Here is a 16,365-nt window from a genome sequence, read left to right on the forward strand (position 1 = left end):
AATTATAGCTCTCAAAATGTGGTAACGCAAAAAATATTTTTTGCAATAAAAAGCGTCTTTCAGTGTGTGAAGGCTGCCAATCATAAAAATCCGCTAAATAACCCGCTATAAAAGTAAATCAAACCCCCCTTCATCACCCCCTTAGTTAGGGAAAAATAAAAAAATTAAAAAAATGTATTTATTTCCATTTTCCCATTAGGGTTAGGCTTAGGGCTAGGGTTAGGGCTAGGATTAGGGTTAGGGCTAGGGTTAGGTTTAGGGCTAGGGTTAGGGCTAGGGTTATGGTTAGGGCTAGGGTTATGGTTAGGGCTAGGGTTAAGGCTACAGTTAGGGTTAAGGCTACAGTTAGGGTTAAGGCTACAGTTAGGGTTAAGGCTACAGTTAGGGTTGGGGCTAAAGTTAGGGTTAGGGTTTGGATTACATTTGCGGTTGGGAATAGGGTTGGGATTAGGGTTAGGGGTGTGTATGGGTTAGAGGTGTGGTTAGGGTTACCGTTGGAATTAGGGTTAGGGGTGTGTTTGGATTAGGGTTTCAGTTATAATTGGGGGGTTTCCACTGTTTAGACACATCAGGGGCTCTCCAAACGCGACATGGCGTCCGATCTCAATTCCAGCCAATTCTGCGTTGAAAAAGTAAAACAGTGCTCCTTCCCTTCCGAGCTCTCCCGTGTGCCCAAACAGGGGTTTACCCCAACATATGGGGTATCAGCGTACTCAGGACTAATAGGACAACAACTTTTGGGGTCCAATTTCTCCTGTTACCCTCGAGAAAATACAAAACTGGGGGCTAAAAAATAATTTTGGGGGGAATTTTTTTTTTTTTTTTCACGGCTCTGCGTTAGAAACTGTAGTGAAACACTTGGGGGCTCAAAGTTCTCACAACACATCTAGATAAGTTCCTTGGGGGGGTCTAGTTTCCAATATGGGGTCACTTGTGGGGGGTTTCTACTGTTTAGGTACATTAGGGGCTCTGCAAACGCAATGTGACGCCTGCAGACCATTCCATCTTAGTCTGTATTCCAAATGGCGCTCCTTCCCTTCCGAGCCCTCCCATGCGCCCAAACGGTGGTTCCCCCCACATATGGGGTATCAGCGCACTCAGGACAAATTGCACAACAACGTTTGGGGTCCAATTTCTCCTGTTACCCTCGGGAAAATACAAAACTGGAGCTAAAAAATAATTTTTGTGGGAAAAAAATTTGTTTTATTTTTACGGCTCTGCATTATAAACTTCTGTGAAGCACTTGGTGGGTCAAAGTGCTCACCACACCTCTAGATAAGTTCCTTAGGGGGTCTACTTTCCAAAATGGTGTCACTTGTGGGGGGTTTCAATGTTTAGGCACATCAGTGGCTCTCCAAACGCAACATGGCGTCCCATCTCAATTCCAGTCAATTTTGCATTAAAAAGTCAAATGGCGCTCCTTCGCTTCCAAGCTCTGTCATGCGCCCAAACAGTGGTTTACCTCCACTTTTGGGGTATCGGCGTACTCAGGACAAATTGTACAACAAGGTTTGGGGTCCATTTTCTCCTGTAACCCTTGGTAAAATAAAACAAATTGGAGCTGAAGTAAATTTTTTGTGAAAAAAAGTTAAATGTTAATTTTTATTTAAACATTCCAAAAATTCCTGTGAAGCACCTGAAGGGTTAATAAACTTCTTGAATGTGGTTTTGAGAACCTTGAGGGGTGCAGTTTTTAGAATGGTGTCACACTTGGGTATTTTCTATCATATAGACCCCTCAAAATGACTTCAAATGAGATGTGGTCCCTAAAATAAAATGGTGTTGTAAAAATGAGAAATTGCTGGTCAACTTTTAACCCTTATAACTCCCTAACAAAAAAAAATTTTGGTTCCAAAATTGTGCTGATGTAAAGTAGACATGTGGGAAATGTTACTTATTAAGTATTTTGTGTGACATATCTCTGTGATTTAATTGCATAAAAATTCAAAGTTGGAAAATTGCGAAATTTTCGCCATATTTCTGTTTTTTTCACAAACGCAGGTAATATCAAATAAATTTTACCACTATCATGAAGTACAATATGTCACGAGAAAACAATATCAGAATTACCGGGATCCGTTGAAGCGTTCTAGAGTTATAACCTCATAAAGGGACAGTGGTCATAATTTTAAAAATTGGCCCGGTCCATAACGTGCAAACCACCCTTGGGGGTAAAGGGGTTAAACCCCTTCACGACTTTGGACGTATAGGTACGTCCAAGGTAGTGTCTCTGCCTTTTGATGCGGGCTCCGACGCTGAGCCTGCATCTTTCCCCTCACGTAGCAGCTGATCTGATCAGCTGTCATGTGCCTCTAACAGTCGGCGGTGGATCCAAACCCAGCTTTTAACCAGTTAAATGCCACGGTCAATCACTGACCACATCAAGCACCTTCTGGAAGCGTGTCACAAGTTTCCCCCATTGCCACCCTGCCACATGATCGCAGGGTACCTATGGGTTGTCCTGATAGCTGGGGGTCTGCAGAAAACCCCTGTGCCTGCCATTGTGATTCTCCCATGCCTTGCACAGGTGTGTACTACGGAGGACAGAGAATGAACTTCAATCCAATATTGCAGCCAGCATGCAGCCAGCGGGTAAGGAAAGGGTGAATCAAAAACCCCAAAACCCTGCCTCCATGGCTGAAGATTGTTCCCTCCAAATTCAGGTGACAGTGTCCCTTTAAGATCCTTTTTGGCCAAAATTTGGCAGGTCACCGATTTGATAAAAAGATTAATGACAGCAGCCTTTAGATTACATCTGAGGAAATAGAATGTAGTTCCATCTTGATGACCTGAATTTGGTGCTCCAAGGTCTATGATGTAGTTCAAACCAATAAACCAAATTCAGATGGACAAATTATCCTGAAAAGCGGATTTCTTGGTAGCCATAACAACCACAAGGAGAGTCTGTGAGATCCAGGCCTTCGAGAATCCTGGAGGATAGGATGGTGCGCTGGCTAGACCCATCTTTTTTGCTCAGCATTCAACAGATTTCAAAATGTCCCAAGAAATAATCCTCCCTTCCTTTTACCAAAACCCTACGTGCTGCATAGAAATGGAGTTTTATTCATTGGACATCTCAGGGACTGTTCTCTACTATTTGGGGCAAACAGTGGCTTGGAGGAAGGATCAGAACATTTTTGTCCAGTACTATGGACTAAATAAGGGGGGAAAAGCTTCAAAAAGTTCCCTGGTAAATTGGATCAAGAAAGTAATCATTGAAACCTATGTCTCCTCCTGTATCACTGAAAGCTCATTCCACCAGCGCTTTGTCTATCTCAGCTGAACTGGGCTAGTGCAGCCATCCAGCAGATCTGCAGAGCTGCCACCTGGCCCTCGGTCCATACCTTTACTAAGCACTATAGATTAGATTTAATGTCGATAAAAAAATTGGCCTTTGCTCGTAAAGTCTTCCAGGCAGTTGTCCTTCCCTAGTGTTGTTCTTTGACATTTCTCCTGCTGTTCTGATGTGGAGTGGATTACAGAAAATAGATTTAGACTTACAGGTAATTCAGTTTCTAATAATCCTCCACTACAGCACGGGTAGTGTGCCCCCTCCTTATAATTGTTTCTGTTCTTTGATTAATTGATTATTGTTAAATATTGGAATCATTCATACTGGTGTGGTCCTTTAGAAAAATACAAAGGATGGAGGGAGAGGCTATTTAAACCTCTTTGTGTTTTCTGTCGCTAATTAGGATGAGGAGGCAATCTGCTGTAGTGGAGAGTTCTTGTTCTTACAAAACCAAATTCTGGTAATTTGGCTCCATTTTTTTTTCCCCCTTACAAATTTCAGAATTTTTTTCACCACTTATATCAAAAAGAAGCTTCATATGTTCTGGATGTGCGTACTCGCAATGACCTGGGGAATGCTAGGTCAGTTTTATCATATAGTTAATATGGTACATAAAAAAAAAAATTGTTACTTTTTTTTAACTTTTACCGCATCTGGAATTTTTTTCCTGTCTTCCAGTACGCTATATGAAATAAAAAAATCATTGGTGTCATTCAAAAGTAGGAATTGCCCCACAAAAAACAAGAACTCATTCAGCTACATTGACGGATAAGTAAAAACATTATGTCTCTGAGAAAAAGAGGAGCAAAAAACAAAAGCACAAAAATGAAAATCACATAGTGATGAAGGGTTTAAATGAAAAGGCGGAGTTGCCAGTGTGAGACATGTAGATCAGGGAGCAGTCGGTCATTTCATGTCTCACACTGGTAACACCCCCTTTCATTTAACCCCTTACCCGCATTTCACGTACTTATGACTGCTCCCTGCTTTTGATGTGGTCTTGTACTCCGATCCCGTATCTTTGTCAGCAGATGGCTGATATGTTCAGCCAAGAGTGGAGTGGAGCTCTGACAGCTGCATTTAACACTTGCTAGCGGAGTTGTCATTCCGCACTTCATCAGCACGTTTGTGACATGATCGCGGGGTGCCAGTTGGTTGCCATGATAGCCTGGGGTCTTGTGAAGATCCCTATGTCTGTTATTACGATACTACTATGAAACCCAGCTTTTAGCTGGAGTTCATAGATCGTGATTTTCATTATACATGGCTGATCTGATGCACTATGTGGTACACAGGCCATCAGATGATCAGTTTGAAGTCCCCCAAGGGGGGCTAATGAAAACATTAAAAAGTAAAAAAAAAAAAAAAAATTCTAAGTTCTAATCACCCCCTTTTGCCCCATTAAAAATAAAACCATAAAATCAAAATAAAATACACCTTTGGTTTTGCTGTGTTCGTAAAAGTCAGATCTATCAAAATAAAATAATTTAATCTGATTGGTAAATGGCATAATGGAAAAAAAGAATCAAGATACCAGAAATACCTATTTTTGGCCGCCGCAACATTGCAGTAGCACAAAGTGTAGAGTGCCATTAGAGACTCTTCCGTGACCCCGGTGTCCTGCATTGAACGACGGAGAAAGATTTATTCAAATCGAAAAACGCCTCTTTGAATTTTTCATTTGTCACTATATTGTGTGAATAAACGTTATAATTCTGCATGAATTTGTGTGTGCAGTGAATTCTCTCTGCTGTACGTTGACACTCTACCCCCGCTCCATTTGCACCTCAAGTCTGGGTGTGTACCCTCTGAATTTGGCTACAGTTGAGACCTCGGCCGTCGTACCCCCAAAATCTTATAGGCAATGTCTTTTCTGTGGATGCATGATAATTAGTGATGAGCGAATATACTCGTTACTCGAGATTTCTCGATCACACTCGGGGGTCCTCTTAGTATTTTTTTAGTGCTCGGAGATTTAAGGTACCTTCACACTGATCAACTTTCCAACGATCACGACCAGCGATATGACCTGGCTGTGATCGTTGGAAAGTCCTTGTGTGGTCGCTGGAGAGCTGTCACACAGACAGCTCTCCAGCGACCAACGATGCCGAAGTCCCCGGGTAACCATGGTAAACATCGGGTTACTAAGCTCAGGGCCGCGCTTAGTAACCCGATGTTTACCCTGGTTACCATTGTAAATGTAAAAAAAAAAAAACACTACATACTCACATTCCGGTGTCTGTCACGTCCCTCGCCTTCAGCTTCCCGCACTGACTGTGAGCGCCGGCCGGCCGTAAAGCAGAGCACAGCGGTGACGTCACCGCTGTGCTTTATGGCCGGCGCTCACAGTCAGTGCGGGAAGCTGAAGGCGAGGGACGTGACAGACACCGGAATGTGAGTATGTAGTGTTTTTTTTTTTTAAATTTACAATGGTAACCAGGGTAAATATCGGGTTACTAAGCGCGGCCCTGCGCTTAGTAACCCGATATTTACCCTGGTTACCAGTGAACACATCGCTGGATCGGCGTCACACACGCCGATCCAGCGATGTCAGCGGGTGATCCAGCGACGAAATAAAGTTCTGGCCTTCTAGCTCCAACCAGCGATGTCACAGCAGGATCCAGATCGCTGCTGCGTGTCAAACCCAACGAGATCGCTATCCAGGACGCTGCAATGTCACGGATCGCTATCGTTATCGTTGAAAAGTTGCTGAGTGTGATGGTACCCTTAGTTTTTCTTGCCGCAGCTGAATAATTTACATCTGTTAGCCAGCATAAGTACATGTGGGGGTTGCCTTCGTGCTAGGGAATCCCCACAAGTAATCAAGCTGGCTAGTAGCTGTAAGTCATTCAGCTGCGGCAAGGAAAACGAAATCTCCGAGCACTAAAAAATACTCGGAGGACCCCGAGCGTGCTCGAGAAATCTCGAGTAACGAGTATATTCGCTCATCACTAATGATAATCTGTTGTAGCTGTAATACACTTTTAATGAGTAGTGCAATAAAATGTATTCTATATCTTATTAGAAAAGATCCTCTTTGCCTTCCAGCAGCTTTTAGTTGTTCCGTTTTAGAAATGTTCCAAAAGCCCCTCAGTGACCTAGAGTGTAACTGAACAATGACTAAGTCCTAGCCAGTGTGTATAGTTCGTTCTAGTGGCTGCCTACTGAACGATATGGGCTCAATAGTAGAAAGCCACCTGAAGGTCTTGGCACACAGCTCTACAGCTCCACAGCAGGACAAGCCCAACCACTCTGCAAAAGTATAGAAAGTTAACATTTACATTGATAATGCAGAAAAGACATGAAATATGAAGCAGCCTACAAGGTTCTGGTTGGACATTGAGTACTGTGATGTTTGTTTGCTATTAACAGGTATTTACTGTAAAAAAGTGCTGTCCTCTCTGTTGACCCGTCCTTTTTAGTATGCATTTCAAATACTGGTGAAATTACAATTCTGAAGCTTCTTTTCTTAAATCTCTTATGTGCCCTTCGTCTTTTATTACTATTTGAAATGTAAGAATAAATTGACAACTGGGTGTTACTATTTAGGGGGTTTGTCTTTACACATTCTGACACTGCCGATCACCGTGTCAGACTGTGCACAGAGTATTCCGACAAGGAGAATACTAACAACCATTGAATTTATTCATACATTTTTAGTAGGAAGAAAGATATGATTGCATTTCTTATTATAAGAAAAAATGCTCCAGAACTGTGAATTCCTGGAAAACACAAGTATGAACTAAAACAGATACTGATTATCAGGAGAACGGACAGGTCCTATTGAAATTGTAGCTTCCAAAGGCTTGTTAACAAATTTGAAATTCTTCAAATCTCATCAAAACACTTTTTACTTTCTTTAATTTGCTTCTCAATCTCTTAGGTTCATCTGTTAAAGCAACCGGCCAGATGAGCACATCTTCAAGTTCATCCTTTGTTAAAGCAAAGCCCTCCAGTTTTGATCCATTTTCTGATCTCAATAGTATAGGCTCTTCATTCCAAAAGAAAGGTAATGCAATGCTTTTGGTTAGTGCTGCTTCATCATCCTAGAGATAAGTCCAATAAAGTAAAGCTGCCTAATTTAAGTCAAAGAGATCTACATGGCTTTTGATCCGACTCCAGACTTCAGTGTCTGACCTTTTTCATTCCTCATTTTCCTTTCATTATGTATGCATGCCCTTTTAGGTACGGTATGTCTCCTAACTTAATTACCGGTAGTAAAAAAAAAAAAAAATTAGCTCTTAAGAGGTTTTTCTTTTTCAGCATCTTCCACACCATTTTCTGCCCGGGCCAATGAAAAGTCATTTCAAAATAACTCCAAACCAGCTGCTAAACCACAAACCACAAATACTTCATGGCAGTCTCAACCTAAAACTGGCATCAACACCAAGCCCAATTACATTGTAAATTTTAGTGTGATCGGTGGCAGAGAAGAAAGAGGAATAAGGGCACCAGGGTTTGGTAAGCAAAAATAACTTTTTTTTCTTCTATATTTTCAGTTGTATTTTTTTCCTATAAAAAATTAAATATTTGTTTGGTTTTTTTAAAGGGCCAAAACCAAAAGTGACAGAGAGTGACTTTGGTGATTTGCTCACCAATCAGGGATTTTCCTCAAAAACTGACAGAAAGGGTCCAAAGACCATCGCTGAAATGAGAAGACAAGAGATGACTAAAGACATGGATCCCTTAAAATTGAAAGTAAGCTTTGTACTATTTTACTAATCATGCTACACTACTGAATACCCCTATATTCCGTTTCTCCCTGGCCTAAAATAACAGATAACAGGGAAGGAGACATCACCAGTATAAATTGATTTATTTTTTTTTTCAATCGTTAAATTAATGTATATTTGGGCTGTAAAACTGGATTCTAGTTCCAATAAGTTTTTACCGCTATATAACAGTTAAAAGTTGTGGAAGTTATAATAAACATTAGAGCACACAAAATAAATGCCTTAAGAACCTGGGTAGCAAAAGGAGGGGAGAGAATAAGGAATTCACAAAGGTTAAAGCCAGGGCAGAAGTCTTGCGGAGATCATTTGCATTTTCCTAGTGCATTCTGTGTTAAGTGAAGAGTCTGGATTTTGGCCGTTGCAAAGGAATGGAGGACATCGGAAAGCCACTTGAATTTTGACATGTTCTTCACTGCTTTAGCATTATATAAACATTAAGAATATGGAAGAGGTCAGTAACCATTGGTGATCTGCAATGCATGCTACATGTTCACAGACTCGCCAGTGGAAAAGCCAAGCTTCACCTGACAAAAAATGCAAGTTTGCGTCCCTGTTGGAGGAAAAGTTGCAAAGTCTAGAAGAGAGAATAGCCACATTGAAAATTAAGGAAGGTGAGGAGTTCTTAGACAGAGTAGAAGTATCTCTTCACAGTGCAGAAAGAGAAGAAATTTGTAGTGCACCTGAAGAAACAGCAGAATGGAAGCCTTGACCCATACAAGCAGGAGGATCATGAGGCAGTCAGCACCCATACTGCTCAAGGACCAGTACCAGGTTCTCAGGCAGAAGAACAGTGATCAAATAGATAAGACACTGCCCACAAAGAACAACCTTTTAAGCACTCTTGAATGGAGAAAGAAAAATGTTGTGAGGAAGAAAAATAGTGGTTGTCATGGGGGATTCCTTTTTGAAGGGAACAAAGGCCGCTATCTGCCGACCGGATATAGCCTCAAGAGAAATGTGCTGTCTTCCAGGTGCAAAAATCAAAGATGTATCTAACAGGATATCAGGACTCTTCACAGCTACAGATGACAATACATGTGGGGACAAATGTCACCGCAAGAATGGACCTGGAAACAATCTGCAGTGACTTTAAAGACTTGGGCGGGCAAGAAACTAAAAGAACTGAGTGCGCAGGTGGTCTTATCCATCCTCCCAGTGGATGGCCATTGAACAAGGAGGTGGAACAAGATTCTACAGGTAAACAACTAGCTACTTCTATGGTGCTGTAAGCAAGGATTTGGATTCCTGTATAACTGACTGAATTACCTATACGATGGACTACTTGCTAGAGATGGGCTGCACCTTACCAAGACTAAAAAACGCATATTTGGAAGTCACCTTGATACACTCATCAGGAGAGCTTTAAACTAGAACATTGTGGCAAAGAAAGCAAAAGGCCAGGGAAAGCCATACAGTGAGCAAATACTATTGAGAACTCTGCTATTAGAAGTGGAAATGAAGAACAAAAACAAAAAATCTGAATAATAAAAGTATTGGAGAAAGAGAAATCACAATCTAAGATGTTTCTATACAAAAGCACACAGCATGGGCAACTAACAAGGCGAACTAGAGCTACGAATGCAGGAAAAGAAATATGATTGGCATCACTTAAACTTGGTGGGATGATACACATGATTGGAATACAAACCTAGAAGGATATAACTTATTGTGGAGAAGGTGTCACATTGTATTTTAGAAAAGAAAATATCTCTACAGAGATCCAAGCTTCAGAGTCTGGCAGTTCTGTTGAAACTGTTTGAGTAAGTATTCAAGGAGAGGACAATGGAGAGGACACCATTGTAGGTCTTTACTACAGGCCACCTGGGCAAGCTGAAGATCTTAATGAGCACTTTATGCAGTAGATGGCCAAGCAAAAAAAAAAAAAAATTGACATAGTGATTATAGGAGATTTCAGCTATCCAGACACTTGTTGGGAATCTCGCTCTCTTGCTGACAACTTTATCTTCCAAAAAGTAGTGGGGTAACAAGACGAGGAAGACTTGTGAAGAGAAGACTCACACTTCAAAGTTGGACTTTAGAATGGCCCAATTTAAGGAACTCAGTGGATAGGAGGGATCCAAAGGCTGGATGTCCTTAAGAACTGAAATGTCCAGGAAGGATAGGAAATTTTGAAAATTAAGATTCTCAAAGCACAATCGTTAACAATCACTAAAAGACGGAAGAATAGAAAGCATTTAAGGAAACCGGGATGGATTAACACAGAGCTTAAACACATGTTAAAAAGGAAAGGAGTTAGACATATCTAAAGAAAAATATAATGCTATCTGCAGAACCTGCAGGGCACGCCATCAATTATATAAAGCTGAAAATGAATGAAGGCGTGCAAGAGACGTCAAAAGCAATAAGAGGATTTTGGGGTTATGTCAAAAGTAAAAGAAAAGTCGAAAATGCTATAGGCAAGATGAAAATGGTGAATTGGTAAAAAATTATATTGAGCAGACCGAACTTTTAAATTCCTATTTTGCATCTGTGTTCTCTCATAAAGTAAATGTAACATCAACTGATCTTCACTGTGCTACTGAAGGAATAGAAGAATCCACACTATCTATAAACAGAAAGATAGTGAGAGAACACTTAGCTAACATAAGTGAATTCAAGTCTCCGGGTCGAGATGAATTACATCATAGGGTACTGAAGGAGATAGCAGAGTAAATTATTGAACCACTCTCCATAATCTTTGAAAAGTCTTGGAAAACAGGAGAAGTCCCAGAAGACTGGAGAAGAGTAAAAATTGTCCCCATCATCAACAAGGGGAAGAACGTGTGGACCCAGGGAACTATAGGCCTGTGAACCTGACTTCTATACCAGGAAATATCTTAGAATAAATTATTAAACAACATGTATGCAAGTGCCTGGATGAGAATAGAGTGTTAAATCAGAGCCAGCATAGGATAGGTTTGTAACTAAGTCATATCAGACTAACTTAATTTCCTTCTATGATCGAATCACTGACTGAGTGGATCAGGGAAACACTTTAGAAATAGTATATCTTGACTTCAGCAAAGCATTTGAAGAAGTAACTCATACGATCCTTATTGAAAAAATGACCAAGTATGGAATAAGCAAGGCAACTGTGGATTCATAACTGGCTTAGTGATCAGACCCAAAGTGTGGTCATAAATGGCAGCACATCCAATTGGAAGAATATCTCAAGTGGGGTACCACAGGGTACTGTCCTGGGCACTGTGTTGTTCAACATCTTTATCAATTATTTAGATGAAGGAATTGAAGGTAGACTGATTAAATTTGCTGATGACCCAAAGCTTGGAGGGATGGCTAATACTAGAGAAGAGAGAGAGAGGATTCAAAAATATCTCAATAAACTGGAACTGTGGGCAGCAACTAAGATAATTGTTTTTTAGCGGGAGAAATGCAAAGTCTTGCATCTGGGTATGAGAAATGAAAAAAAATCATATACACAATAGGAGGAATAGGGCTAACAACCACAAATGTGAAAAGACTTCGGTATACTGATAGATCTTACACTGAACAAGGAGTCTACTCCTGTTTGGTCATACCTCATGTGGAATACTGTGTCCACTTCTGGGCACCACATATTGAAAAAGACATGAACAAATTGGAGCAAGTCCAGAGAATGGTGAGCAGTCTGTAAACAATGTTTGAGAAGACTGAGAGGAGACTAAATAGCTTTCTACAAATATCTCAAGGACTGTCATAGTGTAGAGGGATCAGCTTTATTCTCATTTGCACAAAGAAAGACTAGAAGCGATAGGATGAATCTGAATAGGAGGAGACACCGATTAGATAATAGAAAAAACTTTTTGACAGTGTGGGTGATCGAATGGAACAGGCTGACGAGAGGTGGCGAGTTCTCCTTCAATGGAAGTCTTCAAACAGAGGCTGGACATACAACTGTCTGGGATGATTTAGTGAATCCTGCATTGAGCAGGGGGTTGGACCAGATGACCCAGGAGGTCTCTTCCAACTCTACCATTCTATGATTCTAAATCATATAAAGACCTATTTTGGCACCTTTCTGTAATAGTATCCCCTATCCTAGTATAATGTCCCCCATCCCGACCACCTCCCTGGTATAATGTTCCCCATCCTGGGCCCCTTCCTGGTATGTCCCCCTCCTGGGCCCCTTCCTGGTATGTCCCCCATCCTAAGCCCCTTCCTGGTATAATGTCAGGTCCTTAGGCTTCTTTCACACTTCCGTCTTCCAAATCTGCACAGGATCTGTCAAGACAATGAAACGACGGATCCTGTGCAGATTGTGGAAAACGTGTGCACTGGGCCCGTCTTTCTGACAGACCCGTCGAGGCTATGTGCACCTGTTGTGTATGCGTCTTCGCAACGGTTTTCCGCTGCGAAAACGCATACACAACACAAACCAGTTTAAAAAAAATTAAAAATCGCAGTATTCTCACCTACCGACGTCCCGCGCAGCGATGCTCCTGGCAGCTAGTGTTCCTAGTAATACATTGCGAAATCTCACGAGAAGTTGCGATCTCGCGAGACTGCGACTTCTCGCGAGATTGCGGAATGTATTACTACGCACACTAGCTGCCGGGAGCATCGGTGACGCTGCGCGGGACGTCAGTAGGTGAGAAAATTGCGATTTTTTTTTTTTTTTTTTTTTTTTATTCAACATTATATCTTGTTACATGTTAAAAAGATAGAGAGCGAGAGAGAATTTCCCTCACGGGAAATTCTTCCACGCATACTCAGTTTGAAAAGACCGGGACCCGTCGCTGGATTCCTGCTTTTCACAGTCAGCAACGCATCCTTGCTGACTGATTTTCCGACGTGCAGAAAAAACGTTCCTCTGAATGTTTTCTCTGCCCGACGGACCGTTTTTTTTACGCAGGATCCAGTGCACGACGGATGAAAATGCAGGATCCTGAAAATTTTTTTTCAGGATCCTGCATTCTCAAAAATCGATGGATTGTGATGGGAGCTGAAAGACGGAAGTGTGAAAGAGGCCTAATGTGTCCACAATGTCTCCATCTGCCTCATATGGAATCCTCTGCCGGGGGTTCTGTCTGAATCACGTATTTCAGAGATTTACACGGAAACCCCGGTGTAAATGCTCAGCGCAGAGCGCAGGTTAAATAGCTTAACTGCGATCTTTGGGAGGCAGAATGAAAAAAATCAACAGCATGTGAAGAATTGGTTTTATTTATTTTTTTTACGCTGTTCTTCGTGCAGTGTAAGTGATTAGTCAACTTTATTCTACTATCACACACTAAAAGACGCTTTTTATTGCGAAAACTAGTTTTTGCATCACTATATTTTGAGAGGTAAAATTTTTCCATATTTCGGCTGACAGTCATGTGATGGTTTGTTTTTTTGCAGGACGACCTGACGTTTTTATTGGTACCATTTTCAGGCTCATGACATTTTTGATCCCTTTCTATTCCGGCAGCTTTATTCTTCGGGTCAGTACTATTACAGCGATACCCAATTTATATACCGTATATACTCGAGTATAAGCCGACCCGAGTATAAGCCGACCCCCCTAATTTTGCCACAAAAAACTGGGAAAACTTATTGACTCGAGTATAAGCCTAGTGTAGGAAATGCAGCAGCTACTGGTAAATTTCAAAAATAAAAATAGATGCTCCATACCGTTCATTATTGCCCCATAGATGCTCCATATACAACTGTGCTATATATAATGCTCTGCACCGTTGATTATGGCCCCATAGATGCTCCACATAAAGCTGTCCTATATACAATGCTCTATACCGTTCATTATGGCCCCATAGATGCTCCATGGAAAGCTGTGCCATATATACAATGCTCTGCACCGTTGATTATGGCCCCATAGATGCTCCTTATAAAGCTGTGCCATATATGCTCTGCACCGTTCATTATGGCCCCATAGATGCTCCTTATAAAGCTGTGCCATATAGAATGCTCTGCACCGTTGATTATGGCCCCATAGGTGCTCCTTATAAAGCTGTGCCCCATATATATATATATATATATATATATATATATATATATATGTATATATATGCTCTGTACCTTTGATTATGGCCCCATAGATGCTCCTTATAAAGCTGTGCCATATATATATATTGCTCTGCACTGTTCATTATGGCCCCATGGATTCTCCTTATGAAGCTGTGCCGTATATATTGCTCTGACCCGTTGATTATGGCCCCATAGATGCTCCTTATAAAGCTGTGCCCCATGTATTTATTGCTCTGCACTGTTGATTATGGCCCCATAGATTCTCCTTATAAAGCTGTGCCATATATATATGCTCTGCACCTTTGATTATGGCCCCATAGATGCTGCATATAGAATGCTGCTGGTGCTGCAATAAAAAAAAAAAAAATCACATACTCACCTCTTTTGCTCAGGATGCCAGCGCTTTCAATATTTACCTGCTCCTCGTGCGGCTCCGTCTCCAGCACTGACGCTCAGCAGAGGGCGCGCACGGATTACGTCACCGCGCCCTCTAACCTGAGCGTCACTGCTAGAGGACGCTGCAGACGGAGCCGCACCGGAGCGAGGAGCAGGTAAATATAGCGCAGCGCTCCCCTCCCCGTATACTCACCGGCTCCCGGCGCGGTCCCTGCAGTCCCTGGCTTCCCCGGCGCTGCAGCTTCTTCCTGTAATTGAGCGGTCACAGTTACCGATCATTTACAGCAATGGAGGCGGAGCCGCCTATTCATTTCTGTAATGAGCGGTGCGATGTGACCACTCAGTACAGGGAGAATCTGCAGCGCCGGGGAAGCCAGGGACTGCAGGGACCGCGCCGGCAGCAGGTAAGTATAATTACACAGCCCCCGCTCTCCCTCACCTGCCGACCCCCGGGTATATGACTCGAGTATAAGCCGAGAGGGGGACTTTCAGCCCAAAAAAGTGGGCTGAAAATCTCGGCTTATACTCGAGTATATACGGTAGTTTTTTTATGTTTTGGCGCTTTTACACAATAAAAACGATTTTATAGAAAAAAATTATTTTTGCATCGCTTAATTCTGAGCTATAACTTTTTTTTTTCTGCTGATGGAGCTCTATGATGGCTTGTTTTTTGCGGGACAAGATGATGTTTTTAGCGGTACCATTTTTATTTACATTCTCCTTTTTAATCGCGTTTTATTGCACTTTTTGTTCTGCGGTATGATGATAAAGCATTGTTTTTTGCCTCTTTTTTATTTTTTTACTGTGTTCATTGAAGGGGTTAACTAGTGGGACAGTTTTATAGAGCAGGTCATTACGGACCTGGCGATACCAAATATGTGTACTTTTATTGTTTATTTTTTTTATTTACATAAATGTATTGGTAAATGGTTTTTTTTTCTTTGGGGTTAAAAAATATATATTTTTACACTTTTTAATACATATATATTTTTTTAAACTGTTTTACATTGTCCCAGGAAGTAACATTACTGTATAGTATCAGATCGCTGATCTGATGTTCTGCAATGCATCTGCACTGCAGAGCATCAGACCAGCATCTGACATGCAGGGAAGGAGGCGTCTTGGGTCCTGCTCTCTGCAGGCACTGTGAAGCCGCCTTCCTTGAAGAACCCCGCCGCCATCTTGCAGCCAGGGGTCTCCATGGATACCATCAGGACAAGGCCATCGCATTGCATTGTCTTGATGGAAGCGCCTAGGGTACTCACTCCCTGCGCGATGCTCTTCTATGTCGCTATCACTACTGACAGAGGCATCAGAGGGGTTAAATGCCCTTGATCGGTGCTAGCGCCGAACGTGGGCGTTGCTGCGGGATGTCAGCTCTCACACACAGCTGATACCCGCACCCAATCGCCACAGAGCTCAGCGTGAGGTCGCGCGATCGTGCCACCGTATATGTACTGCTGTTTGCGGGAACATGTACGGCGCGTGTTTGGAAGGGGTTAATAGATATTATACCTTGTGCCACCGATAAGACAGAAGTGAGAATGTCCATGTTGAAAATAGGGGTTTACCAACAAGTGGGAGAAGGAGAGACGTCCAGAGAGAGAGGTTATAGTGTCTAATATCAGGGAAGTTTATCCCCCATTTACCTTCAGCAGTTGGAGTAATTTAAGGGCTATACAGGGCTTTTTTCCCTCCCAGATAAGTGAGTGTAATAAATAGTTGATCCGTTTCTTCTCTTTAGGGTACATACCAATATGAGATTAAAAAAAAAAATGTTCCCATATCTGGACCGAAAAATGGACGAGTGCCATGCAAGTACAATGCGATTTTCACACCTAGCATCCGATTTACATCCGAGCGCATTGCGATTTTAACATCCGCTTTTACATACAGCAATTCTCAGTCATTTACACATCGTTTTCAAAGGAAATATTCATCAAAACACATACACACACACACACACACACATATATACAC

The 16,365-nt window shown here is 41.8% G+C and overlaps 1 protein-coding gene across 2 annotated transcripts in view; it reads left to right on the top strand.

Annotated features, from left to right (window-relative positions):
- GAK (cyclin G associated kinase) overlaps nt 1–16,365 on the top strand; it is a 189,180-nt gene that overhangs the window by 164,010 nt on the left and 8,805 nt on the right. For both annotated transcript variants that reach the window (XM_069739054.1, XM_069739064.1), the window contains exons 24-26: nt 7,176–7,301; nt 7,556–7,753; nt 7,842–7,990. In XM_069739054.1, coding sequence (XP_069595155.1) covers nt 7,176–7,301; nt 7,556–7,753; nt 7,842–7,990 — 473 coding nt within the window. The remainder of the gene's footprint in view (nt 1–7,175; nt 7,302–7,555; nt 7,754–7,841; nt 7,991–16,365) is intronic.

The sequence above is a fragment of the Ranitomeya imitator genome, chromosome 1 (assembly GCF_032444005.1).
Source record: "Ranitomeya imitator isolate aRanImi1 chromosome 1, aRanImi1.pri, whole genome shotgun sequence".
Lineage (NCBI taxonomy): Eukaryota > Metazoa > Chordata > Amphibia > Anura > Dendrobatidae > Ranitomeya > Ranitomeya imitator.